The sequence below is a fragment of the Planococcus citri genome, chromosome 4, assembly GCF_950023065.1.
Source record: "Planococcus citri chromosome 4, ihPlaCitr1.1, whole genome shotgun sequence".
Classification (NCBI taxonomy): domain Eukaryota; kingdom Metazoa; phylum Arthropoda; class Insecta; order Hemiptera; family Pseudococcidae; genus Planococcus; species Planococcus citri.
This window is the reverse complement of record NC_088680.1, coordinates 4,077,044-4,097,703: the sequence shown is the minus strand read 5'-3', so window position 1 is coordinate 4,097,703 and position 20,660 is coordinate 4,077,044. Positions and strand designations below refer to the sequence as shown.

Below are 20,660 nucleotides of genomic sequence, written 5' to 3'. Positions count from 1 at the left end.
ACACATACTCTACACCTATAAAATTAACAAGCAACGAATGTACGCCAGAAGACGTAGGGTTGCAGGGGGGAGGGGGAATGCAGCTCGTATCTCCAGAGAAGATCCGCTGTTTAATTTAGCTTTTTCGAAGCTGCGCTGGAGTTTATATTTGAGGCTCGAGTCCCCTTACACCGCCACCACCGCTGCCTCCTCGACTTCGCTGTTTATTAGCGTTAACCGACGCTCATTTCATTGTTAATAACCCAGATTACATCGTGAATTATCGCGTAACGTTGCCGTTGAAAAATAATAAAAAAATGAGAAAAAAAAATTATTCAACAACCCTCTTTTGCCTCACACACACACGTCAACTCTCTCGAGCCCAACAAATGCCTCCCCCCGCCCCCTTCGAGCACCTCGTTCGTTCTTTTTACAAATGTACAGTAGGTATAGTAGGTAGCTACTTGTGCCTATGTATGTAGTGTAGTATGTAAATATTCTGCAGCTTTTTTTTCTCTCCTTACGCTTTCATATAAAAAGTACCTACCTATTCAAGTACGGTATGGGTAGCATGGTTAGGTTAGGTACCGACTTTACGAGGGTTTTTTTTCATTTCTATACGTATATAGCCGCGGTAAATAAGTGTTGTTTTTCTTTTTTATTTTCATTTTCAATTCCCTGTGTTTCGTTTAGTTAGGGTTACCACTTTCCATCGCGCCTCGTACTCGTATAGTATCGAGGTTTTTATTATACATACACGAAACAAAGAAAAATACTAAAAACAATAAAGAAAAATTTCAATGCCATTGGCTCGATTTGCATAGAAAAATATGACCCGCATACATATATTTTCGTGATAAAAATTCCACATACCCAGTGAACAAGTTTCCGAATTGTTTTACTAGCGCGGTTTGTTTAAATTTTCGGAGATTTCGATAAAAATATGTCACCTAATTTGATACTTTTTAGAGGTAGTTTTCAATCGAGTTAACAAACGAGAGAGTGAGGGGGATCTTTTGAAGAGAAAAATGGCAGGGATGTCTACAAAAATTCAGAAAGCTAAATTCCTGCTTATTTCGTGCCTTTTTCATGCTCCCAAAATGGAATTTTGTACCGCGTTAATATCGTCAAATCTACAAATAGTCGACCCCCCCCCCAATTTTTTATTTTACAAAGTACGGTGATCCAAACCCCTCCCCCTTCAAAAAAATTACGTCTTCAAGGTGTCCCCAGACTTTTTTGATGAATAGGCACATAAGATTTTAAAATCCACCCTCTTCTCCTTGCCCCTCCCAGCCCATTTCATCGTTATATTAATTTAAAAGAACGAGAGAAATGTCAAAAAAAAATTCACCCGAACATACTCTGAACGGAGTCTGAATGGAGTCCGAACAGACTCCGAACAGACTCTGAACGGAGTCTGAACAGACTCTGAACGGACTCTGAACGGACTCTGAACGGAGTCTGAAAGGACTCCGAACAGACTCTGAACAGACTCTGAACAGACTCTGAACAGACTCTGAACAGACTCTGAACAGACTCTGAACAGACTCTGAACAGCTCTGAACAGACTCCGAACAGACTCCGAACAGACTCCGAACAGACTCTGAACAGACTCCGAACAGACTCCGAACAGACTCTGAACGGAGTCTGAATGGAGTCCGAACAGACTCCGAACAGACTCCGAACAGACTCCGAACAGACTCTGAACAGACTCTGAACAGACTCTGAACAAACTCCGAACAGACTCTGAACAGACTCCGAACAGACTCCGAACGGAGTCTGAATGGAGTCCGAACAGACTCCGAACAGACTCTGAACGGAGTCTGAACAGACTCTGAACGGACTCTGAACGGAGTCTGAATGGACTCCGAACAGACTCTGAATGGACTCTGAACAGACTCTGAACAGACTCTGAACAGACTCCGAACAGACTCTGAACAGACTCTGAACGGAGTCTGAATGGACTCCGAACAGACTCTGAACAGACTCCGAAAAAACTCTGAACAGACTCTGAACAGACTCTGAACAGACTCTGAACAGACTCTGAACGGAGTCTGAATGGACTCCGAACAGACTCTGAACGGAGTCTGAATGGACTCCGAACAGACTCTGAACGGAGTCTGAACAGACTCTGAACGGAGCCTGAACACCGAACAGACTCCGAACAGACCCTGAACGGAGTCTGAATGGACTCCGAACAGACTCTGAACGGAGTCTGAATGGAGTCCGAACAGACTCCGAACAGACTCTGAACGGAGTCTGAATGGAGTCCGAACAGACTCCGAACAGACTCTGAACGGAGTCTGAACAGACTCTGAACGGACTCTGAACAGACTCCGAACAGACTCTGAACGGAGCCTGAACAGACTCTGAACAGACTCTGAACAGACCCCGAACAGACTCTGAACAGACTCTGAACAGACTCCGAACAGACTCTGAACGCAGTCTGAATGGAGTCCAAACAGACTCCGAACAGACTCTGAACGGACTCTGAACGGACTCTGAACGGAGTCTGAATGGACTCTGAACAGACTCTGAATGGACTCCGAACAGACTCCGAACAGACTCCGAACAGACTCTGAACGGAGTCTGAACAGACTCTGAAAAGACTCTGAACAGACTCCGAACAGACTCTGAACGCAGTCTGAATGGAGTCCAAACAGACTCCGAACAGACTCTGAACAGAGTCTGAACAGACTCTGAACGGACTCTGAACAGACTCCGAACAGACTCTGAACGGAGTCTGAATGGACTCCGAACAGACTCTGAACAGACTCTGAACAGACTCTGAACAGACTCTGAACAGACTCCGAACAGACTCTGAACAGACTCTGAACGGAGTCTGAATGGACTCCGAACAGACTCTGAACGGAGTCTGAATGGACTCCGAACAGACTCCGAACAGACTCCGAACAGACTCCGAACGGAGTCTGAATGGAGTCCGAACAGACTCCGAACAGACTCCGAACAGACTCCGAACAGACTCTGAACAGACAGACTCTGAACAGACAGACTCTGAACAGACTCCGAACAGACTCCGAACAGACTCCGAACAGACTCCGAACAGACTCCGAACAGACTCCAAACAGACTCCAAACAGACTCCGAACAGACTCCGAACAGACTCCGAACAGACTCCGAAGCTAACAAGATTCGTACACTTCATTGGAATCCAGAGTCAAGACATCTTTGTAATTATTTTTGGACTACTTTTTTAAATTAAAAAATTCGGTGCAATAACCAGCAAAATTTTCATTTCTTTCTTTGCTCAAGATTTTGTAAAACTATTTCGTTGTTTTTGAACAATCATTTTTCAGAGAATTTGAAAAAAAAAAACTAAGTGGCCCAAACGAAGCGAGGGCAAAAGAAAACTTGTGATCTGAAAAAGTTTTTATCTGTATTTCTCGAACCCTTATGACAAAAAATTTGAAAAAACAAGGGTAAAATTCGCAATTTTGAACGAATTGCGCATCTTTTTTTACAACTTTAGCAACCAACTGTTGAATTTGCAAATAATTTTCGAATTTCAAAAGTTGGTTACTGAAAAAGCAAGACTTGGACAATTTTAGCAAAAGGAAGATCTTTTTTGTCAATTTTTCACAAGAGAACCAAACTTTTGGGTAATTTTTGGGAAAAAGGGAAACTTTTTGGAATTGAAATTTTTTAGCAATTATTTTTCTAGAAAATGAGAGTTTTTGTCCGATTTTTGCAAAATGCAAAATTTTGACAATTTTACCAAAAAGCAGGACTTTTTAGCAATTATTGGTCGAAAAAAGTGTGGAAAAAGTGAGACTTTTTGCAAGCAACCAGCTTTTTACGTAATTTTGGTTTCAAAAAAACACGAAGCTTTTGGGTAATTTTTGGGAAAATTAAAATTTCTTAGGCATGCGACGAGTAAGACTTCGTTCCAACTGTTTAGTAAAAAAGCGAGACTTTTTCGTAATTTCTAACAAAAAAGCAATATTTTTGGGTAATTTTTGGGGGGGGGGGACAGTTCAGACTTTTTGGAATTCTTCGCAAAAAGGCAATTCTTTCCAACTAAGTTTTAGCAAAAAAGAGGATTTTCGGTAAGTTTTACAAAAGAAGAGATTTTTTACCACTTTTGACAGAAAGACAGCGAGACTTCGACAACTTTAGCAAAACACAGGGCTTTGTGACCGCAGTGTAGCCAGATAGAATTTTTGAAAATTAAAAAAAATCGCTGAAGATTTCAGAATAGCCTATTGCTAATAGTTTTCGATGCTTGGAAATTGAATTGAAAAAATTATTCACATTCGTTCATTTTGCAAAAAAAAAAAAATATGTTTCACGAAAAATTTTAAAAATCAGCCTTAAAACAGCTCCTTTAAATTTTTAAAATTTTCAATAACTCGTCAAAAAATCCGAAAATGAACTTCAAATTCTCAAGTTTTGATTACAGGGGTTTTAGGACAGGTTCGTTCGACCTATCTTGTTTTCGTTCAAATCGGAGAGAATGGGCTCAAAAATAAGGAAAGACAAACTTTCAAAAATCATATCCGTTTTTTTTCACAAACTGCTTTATACGAGTATAGCTAAAAGAAAGAATAATTTTCAATTCACCTCAAAATTTAAAAATAAAAGCAAAAAATGAATACCTATTCTCATTCAGAAAAAAATGTGTCAAGACCGATGAGCAGTCAAGTATGATAGTTTAGATAGGAGGTACGGATATTTATCGTACACGTAGGTATATGTAGGTACACTCGTAATTGATCGTGCGTACTCGTACTTATACGATTAGTGCGCCCTTCGACGTCAAATCTTCACACTATTTACGTCAAACGTTTCAAGTATTATTCGTTTTTAATGAGTTTAACAATCTTCATAAGCGATCTAATTTCTTTTTTTTTTTTTTTTTTGATCGAACAATCGCATCAGTAGGTACGCTAATTCTATTTTCAGAAATAATACGATTCAACGTTAGCTTCATCAAACGAACGATGTGGATAAAAATATGTCAAGAGAATACAAAATACTCGTACATACACTCGTTTGGGTTACATACAAATAAAATTAGCTCTGGGTATTTTCAGCCTGATTTTCGCAAACCTCAAAATTAGTAACCACAGTATCGAAAAATGAAAATCAACAATTTGAGTTGACGCGATTTTTCAACAATTTTTCAAAAAAACATTCTAAACATAGGTACCAAAAATACGAAGCCATTAAAAGTGCTGAAAAGTCTCAACGAAGCAGCGTTGATAGTGCCCTGGCGTTGAAGGGTTTGAGTTCTTCGATTTAGCTCAAAAATTTTTTCCATGTTTCTCAGATTAAAAATAAATCAAACGAAATTGCTCCATATCATTTGCCATTCCAATCCGTGATTCAATTTCTTTATGATCTCTACCATCGTTGTCAATCAGGGCTCCAAGGTATCTGAATTGGTTTACATTTTCAATGTCCTGAGTCCCAATGTTGATTTTGACCTCTTTACCATCTCCTTTTGTAAATCTCATAAGTCATAACCTTGGTCTTGCCTGCGTTTATTTTCATTCTGTATTTTAATTCGGGCTGAGCATGGTGATAAGGCAAGTGAGACTCAAGCGGGAGACCACTTAAAATTTTTAACGAAGAAAAATAATTTCAAGGCAAAATTTGTTTGAAAGGGTCACGGTAGGATAGGCGAAATGGCCCTGTTCCCAGATTTGGAAAATTATGATGGATTATTGTTGGGTACCTCCAATGAAAATTTTTGAGCGGAATTCCGCCCCCCAACCCACCCCCTTGGTCTGTATAGACAAAAAACGCGTTTTTGACAAGAAAAATTCTGTATCCAGGGGAGGGGGTAAAAAATTTCTGGGGGCTGTTTTGGTTCAAAGGGGGAATATTGGGGTGCAATAGATTGAAAACAATCAAAAATTTAAAAAAATTGCATCATTTTCCATTTTTCAATTTTTTGAAAAATGGGGGGGGGGGCATTCTGGCACCACTTTTTTTACATAGGGGGCTGAAACTTCGTAGGATTCATTTTTTCATCAAATGGAACAACTTTGGGGGATGAGAGCAAAAAAATTCCAACTTCGAAAATAAGGACCACCCTAGGGCAGGTGCCATAATACCTCATCTCTTGACTTTGCTGCAAAGAGGCGGCGTGTGCGGGCGGGTAGCTCAGTAGATGAGCGTTTTGACAACCTTGTGAACACATTTTCTAGGGGTAAAATTTGACGCTAAACATTTTTGTCCCATGTATTTTTCGCATATTCCACATTATTTTGCAAAAAAACGCGAAAAACGCGTATTTTCCAGGGTTTTTTGCAAATATGACCATTTTTCAGGCAGAATTTCGATTTTATGGATTGGTAGTAAGAAAGTACTAGTAAAAAGACACATTTTGGCGAAAACAGTTTTTTAGATTACCCATATACTCCGGAGCTGTGGCGGTTCAAAGTTTTCTTTTGTCAATTTCACCCCCACCCACCACTATGGTAAAAAATTTTGAAAAAAATCGTGTTAAAAGACCCATGCTTCTCCTACACATTCCACGCGGTACCAAAATTTTCTCCCCACAACTCATGGATACAGAATTTTTCTCGTTAAAAACGCGTTTTTTGGCTATACAGACCAAGGGGGGGTGGGTTGGGGGGCGGGAATTCCGCTCAAAAATTTTCATTGGAGCTACCCAACAATAATCCATCATAATTTTCCAAATCTGGGAACAGGGCCATTTCGCCTATCTTACCGTGGAATACCTTTTACATGTTTTAAAAATTAATTGAAAAAATTAAAATGCTTCTATAAGAAAAAATGTAAAATTTCAAACGGTCTCCCCTTGCTTCATGTACAAAAATTGGAGCATCAATTTCATGCTTTGCGCTCGGCCCAAATCCAGCACTGTTGAATTGGTCAATCATCTTCTGCATCTGCACTTCTGTCCCAGCAAGTATCACTTTGTTGTCTGCATAACTTGTTTCATTTATTCTCTTGCTGTTGATCTTGAATCCCATTTGTTTGATTTCCACTTCGCTCGTGGGGCCATCCTAGCCCCACACCTCTCTTGTTCCAATCTTGATGTTTGCACTCTGCCCCCAGTATAGGTTCTCGATTATTTGCAGGTCTTTGTCATCAATATTGTATTTTTTTCAGGATCTCCAACATCCTCTCATAGTTGACATGATCAAACGCTTTCTCATAATCCACAAAGCAAGCTATGATTTCCATATTTCATTTCAGTGCTCTTTGGATGATCACTTTCAGCAGGGTGATTGCGTCTCTTGTCCCTTTATTTCGCTACAAAGCCATATTATGTTTTTCTTAGATTTTCATCTATCTTCTTTTCTATTCTGGCATTTATTATGGTGAATAGTATGTAGCTTCAGTATGTGGCTCATCAATGCGATGGTTCTATATTGAGAGCATTTTTGCGAGTTATTCTTTTTTGGTATTGGTACAAAATTTACCGCTTTGCAGTCCTTAGGCAGCATACCTTCATCGTGTATTTCATTTATCAAGTACGAGGGGTGTTTCATAAGTCATAGCCACGCTCTGTGGCTCATCTCCTATGAAAATGAATGCCAGACACACAAAAATGCACCTAGCGACCCAAAATTTTGTATTTCAACTCAAAAAATCTTGCTGAATCCAACAAGCGGTCGTTTGTTTCTATAGCATTCATACGAGCTGAGCCACAGAGTGTGGCTATAGCGAAGCTTGCACGAACACCGAATGTGACAACACCACTGGACAAGTCCAATACTAAATACCAGCGAAGAGGATGCCGGCAGCAGAGTGGACGAAGAGGAAACCAAGCTGCCAACCACCAGACAGAGAAGTTACCTTTTAGTTTTAAGTTATAAAGAAGATTGTTATATTTATGTTGTTAAAGTTAAGTTGTAAATGAGAAGAGTGGCGATGATCCATAGTTAACGATTGAAAATAATACAAGGTGCGTTACTATGGTGAGCTGAAAAAAAAGTGTGCCATGCCATTTTGAACAGTTAGAGCCAGTGTAGAATGATTTAAAGCGGGAAGAGAGCAAATACTCGACGAAAACCAAGCCACAAGGCCATGAAATAGAGCTTACAATGGGCTCAGCTTTTTGGCTTGATTTTCGTCGAGTATTCACTCTCTTCCTGCTTTAAAACATTCTATACTGGCTTTAATATTTCAAAATGGCGTGGCACGCTCTCCATCAACATTTTTCAATTGATTGCTGATTTTTCTTCCTCAAAATTTTTTCCTCAATGTGAAAATGGATGACTGCATGTCGTTTACCAAATTTGGACACATGGACAGACACATCAAAGGACTTTCCGTTTCAAATGAATGCAAAACACACAAAAATGTACCTAGCGACCCAAAATTTTGTATTCCAACTCAGAAAATCTTGCTGAATCCAACGAGCGGTCATTCGTTTCTGTAGCTTTCAGAGGAGCTGAGCCACAGAGCGTGGCTATCACTTATGAAACACCCCTTGTATGTATCTTCAAAAGCTCTTTTTCACACTGTGGTGTTAGATGTTTAATCAAGTCTACTGGTATGAGATTTTCCCCCACTCCTTTGTGGTTTCTGGCTCTCTTCACTGTGTTCCTCAGCTTCCACATTTCAATTTGTGGTGCCTCCTCCATGGATGAAACTTCCATTTGAGCCGGATGTGTATTATGGGTTGGTGAAAATTGAACGTTTCAAATTGCACGTGAAAAATTGTACGTGCGAAATTGCACGTATACAATTGAACGTGTGTGATAATTGCACGCATGTGAAAATAGAACGTTTACAGCGTTCAATTATTACGTTCAACTATCTGTATTGTTCTGAAAAGGCTTAAAATGAAGTTCAGCCCCTATAATTTTGGTCAGTGCACATTGAGCACCCTTTCGACCATTTTAGGGAGTTGTCAGATATCAAGAGTAAATTTTTCATCTGCTCATAAATTCCAGAAAAAATGAAAAAAATTCAAGTAATACCGTAAATTTAACACATGCGGTCGATTTCAGGCGGTTTCAACCTGTTCAGGAGCCGGTAGCCGTATTTCAAATGTTCAAAAGTTAATTTGGGCGGTTTTTATGGAACTTTGTGAAAATTTGAAATTTCCAAAATACAACCAGAGGTTCCAGTTCCAGAACGCCTTGAAACCGTCTCCAATTGACTCAGCATGTTGTAGTAAATTTTAGCTTTCCACCTTCTTTGAGTAACATTTTGCGAAAATTTCAATATTCAAAACTCCGCTGGAGGCTCCAGAACTGCTCAGAACGTCTCGAAACTGTATTTTGGGTTGGTGAAAATCTCACATTATTAAATCATTTTCAGACGTTAAATTTGCAGACGTTCTATTTTCACATGCGTGCAATTATCACACACGTTCAATTGTATACGTGCAATTTTCTTACGCGCAATTTCATACGTGCAATTTGCCGGTCCCCGTGTATTATTTCCATATACAATAAATTCTTGTATGTATGTAGTGGATCCAGACCTCTTCTGTTTCTTGATTGTTAGCACAATACTTTCCATCTTTTCTTCGCATATATGCTATTCCACTTCTCCTTTTCTTGTGGGCGGCCATCATCTGCTTCACTTTGGTATGCATTTCTCTACAGTTGTGCCTTTTCTCCAGTTCTATTTCTTGGCACTTCTCCTCATACTACTCATTCTTGGCCATTCTGCACTACCCATGCTCTCATTATTTAGTGCTGTGTATTCACTACTTGGTCATTTTTGAAAGCAATTCAATTTTTTTCTTGCATTTTTAGTAAATTTTCACTAGTTTTTGGGTAATTTTCATAATTTTAAATTAATTTCACAGCTGTAGCTTTGCCACTGTGTTCAGTTGTGGAAAGGCAAGAGGGGCAAGAGATACGATAAACAGTGCGATGTAGCAGAACAGAGTTAGCCACGACTGAAATACAATATATCTGGTATCTTTTGCACTTTGAGACTAATTTGTTGGTTCGCGCGAAAGAGAGAGAGTGAGAGAGAAAGGCACAAGGAACGAACGAAATACGTAGATAATGACAAAGAGTTAAAACACGCTTTGGCTGCCGCATCGTCGACGCTCGAATTATCTATACTTATTTAAAATGACGAACTTTACTTACGGGCTATATAATTAAGCGGCAAAAGATAAAATACAGTCACAGTCGAGTCGTTTCTCTCTACTCGGCGCGGTGCACGGTGGCGAATACCATTTACCGTGTATCGCGTGTCACCCGTTCAGTTCTTTTACAGGCGAACGACGACGTATTTTTGCGCACCGAATAACTAACTCTGGTAAAACGCCGCTGCGACAACCATGTTCAATGTATTCGGATACCCTTCTTGTTCTCATCATCTTCTCTCTACTCCTTTTACCTCCTCGCATCTTTCTAACTAAATGTTGTAGATGTTATTGTTGTACTCGTATATAGTTCCTCTTTGCAAAGCGTTACCTAGTTCTTTTTTCCACCCTACTTCTGTTTTAGTCGCTTTTCAACAGTTGATAAAAAAGATAGGTAGGTAGTAGTCGTCGTATGATTAGTCCCTTTTCTTCATCCCCCCTTTACATCTCCTCTCGCAACTCATTATCATCTGCTTTCTCTCTCTATATTAATATCTGCGCGACAAAGAGATCCTCGAGTGGGATAGTTTTCATGTCGATGTCTTATTTCAATTTAAACAATGCAATTTTACTCGACAAAACAACCTAAGGGGACTTTGTCTTGCGAATGTTTTAATTTCAACATTTCTGCGTTGAGTAATTAAACAAAAAACATAAAAAGGGTGTGGTAAATTAGTATAAGTGCTCGATTACCAGGAGCTGTATTATGAAAACGTTTTCGCCATTTTCTGTTTTTACGTTGTTCAAAATTACCTAAGAAATGAATTTGTTCTTGGAAGATCTTACGCACCTATTTAAAACGGTAGGTATCGGAAATCGGACTTGGTTGGGGAAATATATGGAGAAGAGGGGGAGGGGGAGGGGGTGAGATCTCTTCATCTCTCATTAGTCATGAATTCCGGAAAGCCTTGCTTTTTCGTGTCGTCAAAAAATCAGATTTTTCAGTCAAAATTGCACTCCCCCCTCCCCCCTCCCCCCAAAAAACAGTTTTTGGCAAAATTTCTAAAAAAATGTAGCCTGCCAAGATCTATTAAACTTTTTTTTTACCTAAATAGGGGAAAATGTTATCTATTATAAGATTCATTTTTTGGTCATACTTCAAGAAGACGTATTTTTCTCGTGTCACAATTTGCCTGAAAGTCTTGCTTTTTATTTGCAAAAATTGCAACAAACTCTCATCTTTTTGGCTCAAATTGCAAAAAGTTCTGATTTTATGCAAAACATACTATAGAAAAGCACCTATTTATTGTCAAAAGTGTCAAAAAACGGTTCTGATTCAAAATATTTCCAAAAAGTCTTGCTTTTTTGCCGTTAAAAATCTGATTTTATTTGTAAAAATTACCAAAAAAGAAACAATTTTTTACCAATAAATATCTAAAAAATTTTAACCTCGCCAAAATTGGAAAAAACATATTTTTTTACTCATTTTTTGTCAAGTTTTCCAAAAAGCTTCTTTTCTATATCTATACATCAAAATTGTCAAACACGTCTCGTTTTCTGCTAAAATTGAAGAAAATTCTTTCTTTTAGGGAAAAACTTCCAAAAAATTTTGCATTTCACTTTCAAAAATCTGTCAAATTGCAAAAAAAGCAAGTTTTTATCAAAATACTAACAACTTTTAAAAAAGACTCATTTTTTGTCAAAATTTCAAAAAGACGTGTTTTTTTCTTGTCACAATTTATCTAAAAGTCTTGCTTTTTATTCGCTAAAATAGCAAACAAATCTCACATTTTTTTGTTAAAATTACAAAAAGCTCTACTTTTATAAACAATACGTATAAAAAGAACCCATTAATTGTCAAAATTTTCAACAAAAAAAAACATATTCTATCAAAATTATCAAAAAATCTAGTTTTTATCCAAAAATGCAAAAAGAAACTTTTTTCTGGTCAAAATTTCCAGAAAGTCCTGTTTTTTTGTCGCCAGAAAAATCTGATTTTAGCATGAAAAAATTGCAAAAAAAGTTCATTTTCTTAGTTGCAAAAAATCTTTTAATTTTTTTTTTACTAAATATTGTCTAAAAATCAGGTTTTCATCTTCTTTATCAGAATATTAAGAAAAATACCTGCCAGTTTTTTGTAAAAATTGCAAAAAAAAGGACCCGTTTTCGGTCAAAATTATCAAACAAAGTCTGAAAAAGCGGTTTTTTCCAAGTCAAATTTGCCAAAAAGTTGACTTTGTGGCTAAAATTTCAAAGATACATTTTTTTTCTTGTAAGCCTAAAAATCCTAATTTTGTTTGCCAAAATTTCAAAAAAAAATACAGGGAATTGACTCGTTTTCTGATCAAAAACGCCTAAAATTTTTGTTTTTTTTTTCACCAAAATTGCTAGAAATTTCTACGTTTAAAAATAAAGTTTTAGGGAATATTTCATTTAAAAAAAAACTAATATTTTCATATTCATTTTTTTAAAAATTTCAATTCTTGGATTTGGCCCATCGTCATCGGAAAAGCAACATTTAATGTTTTCGATTTGCCCCCCCCCCTACCACAATGATAAGAAAGTGGAACTTGGCCCTTCTCAAACGTTTCAAAAAATAATTTCATTGGACTTACGACTTTCGAGAATTAGCATTCACCCTGTATAAAACAGAGATACCTTTGATTCTAATTAAAGAAAGTCTAGCACTTGTTTTATGAATAAAAGCATGTATGTAACACTGGCTGTCAGTGGGTTACGACTGCAGAAAGTAGCATAAGCCAAAAGAAACTAGTAAATTATAACACAATTACCGTGGCAAAGAGTTATAATTCAGCTAATAAAGTTCACAAATATAAAAATAAAGAGATCAACACAAAATGACAAAATAACGGTCTAAGTTCATTAAAGGCTATTAATTTATACATCAATGCACATCCGACCACAAGAAATACACCAACATATAAAAACCTCAGCACGAATATTCAACTAAATGTGGAACATATCTCAGCTGCAGCTAACAATACATTGATTTACGTAGCTCAACGTTCTCAGCTCTAGCCACATCTCGGTCCTAATGGACCTAGCTGCGCGCGCACGAACTTTGTAGAGCGCGAAGTTCAACTTGTCTCGTAAGGAAACAAGTTGGATGCAATCCTACTCGCTACAACCCCCCCCCCCCCCAAAAAAAAGATTGAAAAAGGCACATTCAGAAGACGTATTCCGCGCAGAGATGAAAAATTTTCAAATTATTAATTGTACCTGCAGACATCAATTTTACATTTTTTTTTCTGATATTTTTCAACTTTGGAGGTTTTATACAAGGGTACCAACATCGTTTGAAAGACCAAGGGAGGGATTTTTTTTGAAAATGTGCTTATTTAAAAGATTCAGCCCATTTAAAAATTTCAAAAAATTTCTACAGGCATCAATTTTCAATTTATTTTTATTTTTTCCAAATTTGGGAGCAGCATACAAGAGATCTAACATCATTTAGGAGAGGCCGAACGAAGTTTATTTTTTGGAAAGGGAGGGTTATGCAGAAAAATTCTAATGTGGAAATGATATATTTTCAACCTCCCCCCCTTGATTTATTCTAATTTTTTCCATTTTTCTCCTTACTCGGGGTTCAATATGATTTGAAGGGCTGGAGAAAGGTTTTTCTTGAAGGGGTGATTATTTAGAAAAATTCTGACGCAGAAACAAATAATTTTGATAAATTGATTTTTTGCTTTTTTTGCATTCTTTTCAATGGGGGGGGGGGGCTATTGGCACCATTTTTCTTGCAGCAAGAAGGAAAATGAAAAAAAAAGAATTTGAGGAAACAACTTTGGGGGGAGGGGTGGGAGGTGGAAAACTTCAACTTTTCAAAATAAGGTACACCCTTTAATCCACATTCAGCTCTTGATCCAAGATGGAAAATACATCCCAAGTCCATTCAGCAACCAGCCCACAAAAAGGCAGATATTCCACTGCTGAATATTTCATGAAGAATTCCAGCATCATCATCGTAACCATCTCAAACTACGAGTAAGTATATAATCCTGCGTGCTCGCATTATGGCTGAACATCATAAAGGAGTAAATTAATTTAAAAAATTATCCGCCACGGGCAACTAACATTTTACGAGTAAGTACGTCGGGATCGGTATACTTATGCTTGGTTAGTTTACTATACGTATTAAAGGAACCCATAAGCAGCTGCTAATATTATAAAACGCCTTTCGGCAATCGATGCTTTAGTAAAGTTTAGCAACGATATAAAAGTTTACTACTTGACTTTGTGTATAGTGATATTTCACAGTTCACACCCCACGAAAGCGTATTATACTTAGTACTCGTAAGCTACTCGTCGAAGAGGAGGTAAAGTTTAACTTGCGCAGCAGGAGGCGAGGCGAGGCGGTATTACGCGGCACTTGGGTGTATAATAATACATTCACGACGCTAATTAACGCGTATTATATGCATATAGAAGGTATACCTAAAGGTATTAACTAATCATCGTTTAACTACTTACCACTGACGGATTTCCTTCTCCGAAACTGAGAGCAGCGTTAACATAATAATAATAAGTTCATGTTACATAAATTACCAACTGTATAGTGAATATAGGTACCTATATATGTAGTAAGTATAGCTGAACATAAAGTAAAAGTACACCTTATATTATAAATTCTATGTGTAATTTATTATTTACGAGTTTTCACGTCATCGTTTGTCTAACGATGATGACGTCGTTAAGAGAAGGGTTGTGAGACGTATAATTCTGAGACAATGACCTTGAACTTCGTAAGGGAATACTTTGGATAGATAATAAAAGGAAGGGTTTCATGTGAGGTTTGGGGTTCCTTTTATTTTTACTATTTTTTTGTTAATTAGGTGGGGATTAGTGATGTTGAAAGGCTCGCATTTTTTTCAATCAGATTATGATGGAGATTTTTGAAAAAGTGCCACACGGTCTATCGAAATGTGTTAAAATACCGCCAAAAATTAAAACATTTCAATAAAAACGTTTTTTGAACATTTTTGAAGAATCTTAAGAATGAAATTGGGGCACAATCAACGGTTTTTGTCCATTTTTGAAAAATTCCAAGCCGTAAATTAGGTCTTATTTTAGGGAAAATTTCACGAGAAACTCGAATATTTCGACAAAAATTCTTCGTTGAGCATTTTTTAAGAATTTTGAATCCTAACTTGGGGTATCATTTTCGGAAGTTTTTAAAAATCGTTTAAGCTTATACAACCGATCAAAATGAGTCAAAATTTCATGCACAAAAAATTCGAATATTTCGAATAAAAAGTTTTTTTGAGCATTTCTGAAGAATTTTGAACCCAAACACTGAGTTCATGATTTTTGCGAGTTTATAGAAATGGGTAATACGACCATTCAAAATGAGTTAAAATTTCACGAAAAATTCAAATATTTCGACTAAAATGTTTTTTGAGCATTTCTGAAGAATTTTGAACCCAAACTGAGGTCCTTATTTTCGGAAGTTTTTTAAAATGTGCCAAGCAACCAATCAAAATTAGTTGAAATTTCACGAAAAATTCGAATATTTTGACTAGAATTTTTTTTAGTATTTCTTGAAGAGTTTTCTCCGCCCAAGTTAAAGTTTTTGGGATTTTTGGAAAATGTGTAAGGCAATTGATCAAAATTGGTTAAAATTTCTCAAAAAAAATTCAAATGTTTCGACGAAAATGTTTTTTGATTATTTATGAAGAACTTTTAGCCCAAAATGGAATCTTGATTTTTTGAAGTTTTCAAAAATATTTATCGAAATGAGCGCAACAATTTATCAGGAAGTAATTAACAATTTCTGTAACATTTTTGAGCATTCTTGAAAAATTGCAACATTGATTTTGGTTGATTTTTGGTAGCTTTCGGAGAAGAAATACATATCGTACATACATTTGTAACCCATCAAAGTACATATATTGAAATTAAACGAGAAAATCAATTGTTTAAAATACTTGAGATCTCATTGAAAATTGTTGAAACATTTCAAGAGCATCGAGACGAACAAAAAAAAATTAGCAGGAATCCGATCTAAAAATTTAGAAAGATTTGAAAAGAATTCGTACTTAATAAAGAAAATTAAATACCGAGAGTCACGATAATTTCATCAAAAATTATTCAATCCGTTCGCGAATGATTCACTAAAAATTATTCAATTAGTTCGTTCGTCAATAATTCGCCAAAAATGAATTAAATGAATCGATTCGTTTGCGAATGATTCGCTGAAAATTATTAAATTCGTTCGCGAATGATTCACTAAAAATTAATAAATTCGTTCGCGAATGATTCATCTGCAATTGATCAATTCGTTAGTGAACGATTCGCCAAAAATTATTCAATTCGTTCGCGAATGATTCACTAAAAATCAATAAATTCGTTCGCGAATGATTCACAAAAAATTATTCAATTCGTTCGCGAATGATTCACTAAAAATTATTAAATTCGTTCGCGAATGATTCATCTGCAATTAATAAATTGGTTCGTGGATGATTCACAAAAAATTATTCAATTCGTTCGCGAATGATTCACCAAAAATTATTAAATTCATTTGCGAATGATTTATCTGCAATTAATCAATTCGTTCGTGAATAATTCACCAAAAATTATTCAATTCGTTCGCGAATGAATCACTGAAAATTATTCAATTCGTTCGCGAATGATTCACTAAAAATTATAAAATTCGTTCGCGAATGATTCATCTGCAATTAATCAATTCGTTCGTGAATGATTCACAAAAAATTATTTAATTCGTTCGCGAATGATTCATCTGCAATTAATCAATTTGTTCGTAAATGATTCGCAAAAAATTATTCAATTCGTTCGCGAATGATTCATTGAAAATTATTAAATTCGTTGGCGAATGATTCATTGAAAATTATTAAATTCGTTCGCCAATGATTCACCAAAAATTATTAAATTCGTTCGCGAATGATTTAACTGTAATTAATCAATTCGTTCGTGAATGATTCACCAAAAATTATTCAATTCGTTCGCGAATGAATCACTGAAAATTATTCAATTCGTTCGCGAATGATTCACTAAAAATTATTAAATTCGTTCGCGAATGATTCATCTGCAATTATTCAATTCGTTCGTGAATGATTCACAAAAAATTATTTAATTCGTTCGCGAATGATTCATTGCATATTATTAAATTCGTTCGTGAATGATTCACTGAAAATTATTCAATTTGTCCGTCAATAATTCATCAAAAATGAACTAAATGAATCGATTCGTTCCCGAATGGTTCACCAAAAATTATTCAATTCGTGCGCGAATGATTCATTAAAACTTATCAAAGTCGTTCGTGAATGACTCACTAAAAATTATAAAATTCGTTCGCGAATGATTCATTTGCAATTAATCAATTCGTTCGTGAATGATTCACTTTCACAAAAAATTATTCAATTCATTCGCGAATGATTCACTAAAAATTATTAAATTAGTTCGCGAATGATTCATCAGCAATTAATCAATTCGTTCGTGAATGATTCACAAAAAAATATTCAATTTGGATTCACAAAAAATTATTCAATTCGTTCACGGATGATTCACTAAAAATTATTAAATTCGTTCGCGAATGATTCATCGGCAATTAATCAATTCGTTCGTGAATGATTCACAAAAAAATATTCAATTTGGATTCACAAAAAATTATTCAATTCGTTCACGGATGATTCACTAAAAATTATTGAATTCGTTCGCGAATGATTCATCAGCAATTAATCAATTCGTTCGTGAATGATTCGCCAATAATTAAACAATTCGTTCGTGAATAATTCACTAAACATTGATTATTCTGTTTGCGAATGATTCACCTGGAAATCAATCAATTTGTTCGATCACCAATCGTTTGTGACTGATTCGATTCCATTCGTTGAAATGAAATTGATCCGTTTGACGAGAAGTGCAAAATTACAGCTCGAGCGAATATGTTTCAGTAAAATTGGTTGAAAAACCGAAAAAACAACATTTTTATCCAAAGGAGGGGGGAGGGAATCACTCCACTGATCTCCCACGGAGAATTACTCTACAGCCAGTGAGGAACTTCTAACACGTGGGAGATATTAGGACTCATTAAGATTACGTTTTCATTTCGCTTTTTTCTCTTCACAGGCTTCTATCTCTCTGCAGAATAAATCAAAAAGGGAAACTTTTGCTTGAAAATTATACGTAATATTCCAAAGGGGTGGAATCGTGGATTCAAATCTTTTCATTTTCTTTCTCGCTCACCTTATACATACAGCCAAGTGCACTCATTCTGAAGGTACAACGAATCAAGCTGGTCATAAAGAACACTGAAAGGAGCAGCAACGCCTCCTGTGACATACCAAAAAAAAAAAGCTAAAACATACACCAGGTTCGCACCGGAAAAAGCCCAAAGAAATGCGAAAAAACGTATACTTTTGAAGAACAAAAAAACCTTCGCTTTCGTCCAAATGTACAACGGGATGGGAACAAACACAGAAAATTTTGGCACGATGAAGACGAAGAAAGGCTATAATTCGGCGGCGCGGCGTGGATTATAAATAATGAGAAATAACTCGAAATAAAACCGCGTCCCTTTGCGTCCCACCATCTGCGCTGTAGCTCGATATTTTTCTCTTTCCAAGTTGTGGGTCTTATTACAAGCGAATGTACAAGCGAAATAAATTTCCAAAAAAGACGCCGGCGACAATAACGATCGAATTTTGTATTTTTTCTCTCTTCTTTTGTCTTCTCTTCTCCTGACAAAACGATTTTGTCATTTTGCTCGCTACTTCGCCTCTTTCTTGGGATGATTTTCACGCGCTACATTACCTTAATCTGCTGTTTGGCTGAATGATCATCGCGCTGTGTCCTTCGTCGTCAATTTTTCCGCTTGTAGGATTTTTTTTTCATCCATGGGGTGTGTTTTATAGACTACTATTAGTCTGTTAGAGCATTCCAAAAAAATTCTTACTTAAAGAAATGAGGAATCACTTGTATATATTCGATGTAAAGAATTGGTCGAGGTGTCTCCCTACTCTCACTTCTAATTTTCCTCTCGTCCGCTTTTTAGAAATTTTTCATCGTCGTATCGCCTTTCTTGCCACATAATGAATTTATACGTTTTATGCGCGAGTTTACCCTACCCTGAGCTTTTCAATAGTTGTGTATGTATATTGACGCGAAGGTGTAAATTACGATGATTAAAAGCACAGCTCTCGCTTCTTCATCGTCGTTTTGTCGACAATATTAATGACTTTGCCAGAGTCGCGAAGGGATTCGCGTTCTGAACAGTCTACTGAACGTTCTCGAGTTGCATTGGTTTTAATAAGAAGGTAAAAAGCGGTATTATAACGAGCGAAATCGTATCGTCGAACTCGACAGATAAATCAACAACCATCTTCTTCACCCTTCCGTAGTCTTATTTCCGCTCGGATGCGAAGAAAAGTGTTAAGAGGGAGAAAGCAAAGGTGCTGACGGAATATCGAGAAAAATACGTAAATATGAACTAAAGGTTTCTTATAGTGCGATGTTTAAACGGCGAGATTTAATTATGACGAGGTAAGTATCGAAATTACGATACTGACGACGGAAATGCATCGAGATTTGTTTATTTTGAAAATGTTTTCATTGGTTATCTTGTGAAAAGGTGACGGTTGAGTGGAATAAGAATCTCGAGATCACGCCATGAAGGGAAGAGGGGGGGGGGGGCTGGAAGTGAAATCAATTCTCAAAATGGTTTGAGGCTAAATTTTTTTCAAGTCGTTATGGTTCATTTTGAGATTTTTGAAAAGTTTCGACGATGCAACCTATCAAAATGGACTGAAATTTCTACAGATGTTCGAAAACTTCTATCGAAGCTGTTTTTTGAGCCACGCTTGAAGAATTTCGAGCTGAAAATTGAGTCAATATTTTGAATCATTTCAAATGCTGGATACTTGGTAAGCAACCTAAAAATTTCTATCAAAACTTTGAACAGAGTGTCCACTCATTTCTCGAAATGATTTTCCCTGACTTATCCAGGTTTTCCGGATCAATTTCTCCAATTTTCCAGATTCTTGAAAAATGAATTGGCTACACATGCAATCAGGTGAGGGGAGGGGGTTTCAAATTTTTTCGAACATCATGAGCTTCAAATATTGTTGATAGATCTACAGTTGTGCCCCCTTTTTTTTCAAGCATGACTGTGTGCTCAATAGGGTGGTCCTTATTTAAAATTGGTGGGAAATTTTTTTTTGTTTTTTTTTTTGTGGGAAAAAAATCAAGATTTTAACATGCTGAGCTCAATTGATAGTATCAAAGTTTTTAAAAAAAGAGACGTTCTGTTGAAAGAACAAAAATTGTAGGTACCTATTAATAATTCGCATTCCAGCATAGACACAATGGAAAAACATCATTTTTCAAAAACTTTTTAAATTTTTTATTTGAACCCTCAAACATCTTTCATTGAAACTTGAAACGCTTGTCTTTTCATCTTTCCATCTATCCATCTGTTTGTCTTGTCTTTTTGTCTTTTGGTCTATTTGGTCTTTTTGGTCTTTTCAGTTGTGATGAGCAGGATTGCCCTCACCACATGGTAGTTCTCATAATTTCCCCTTAAGAGATACTTCTATATACGTTTCTCTAAGCAGAGTCTGCGCTTTTCTGCGTATACTGGAAGCAGGGTAACGTGATAAACTCCTTTAAAGCTCATACGTGCGCTCATAGGATCCTCGAAATAGCCA

The 20,660-nt window shown here is 36.4% G+C and overlaps 1 protein-coding gene across 2 annotated transcripts in view; it reads right to left on the bottom strand.

The window, feature by feature from the left end:
* LOC135842269 (frequenin-1) overlaps nt 1–20,660 on the bottom strand; it is a 295,329-nt gene that overhangs the window by 97,193 nt on the left and 177,476 nt on the right. For both annotated transcript variants that reach the window (XM_065359643.1, XM_065359642.1), the window contains one exon: nt 14,470–14,494. In XM_065359643.1, coding sequence (XP_065215715.1) covers nt 14,470–14,494 — 25 coding nt within the window. The remainder of the gene's footprint in view (nt 1–14,469; nt 14,495–20,660) is intronic.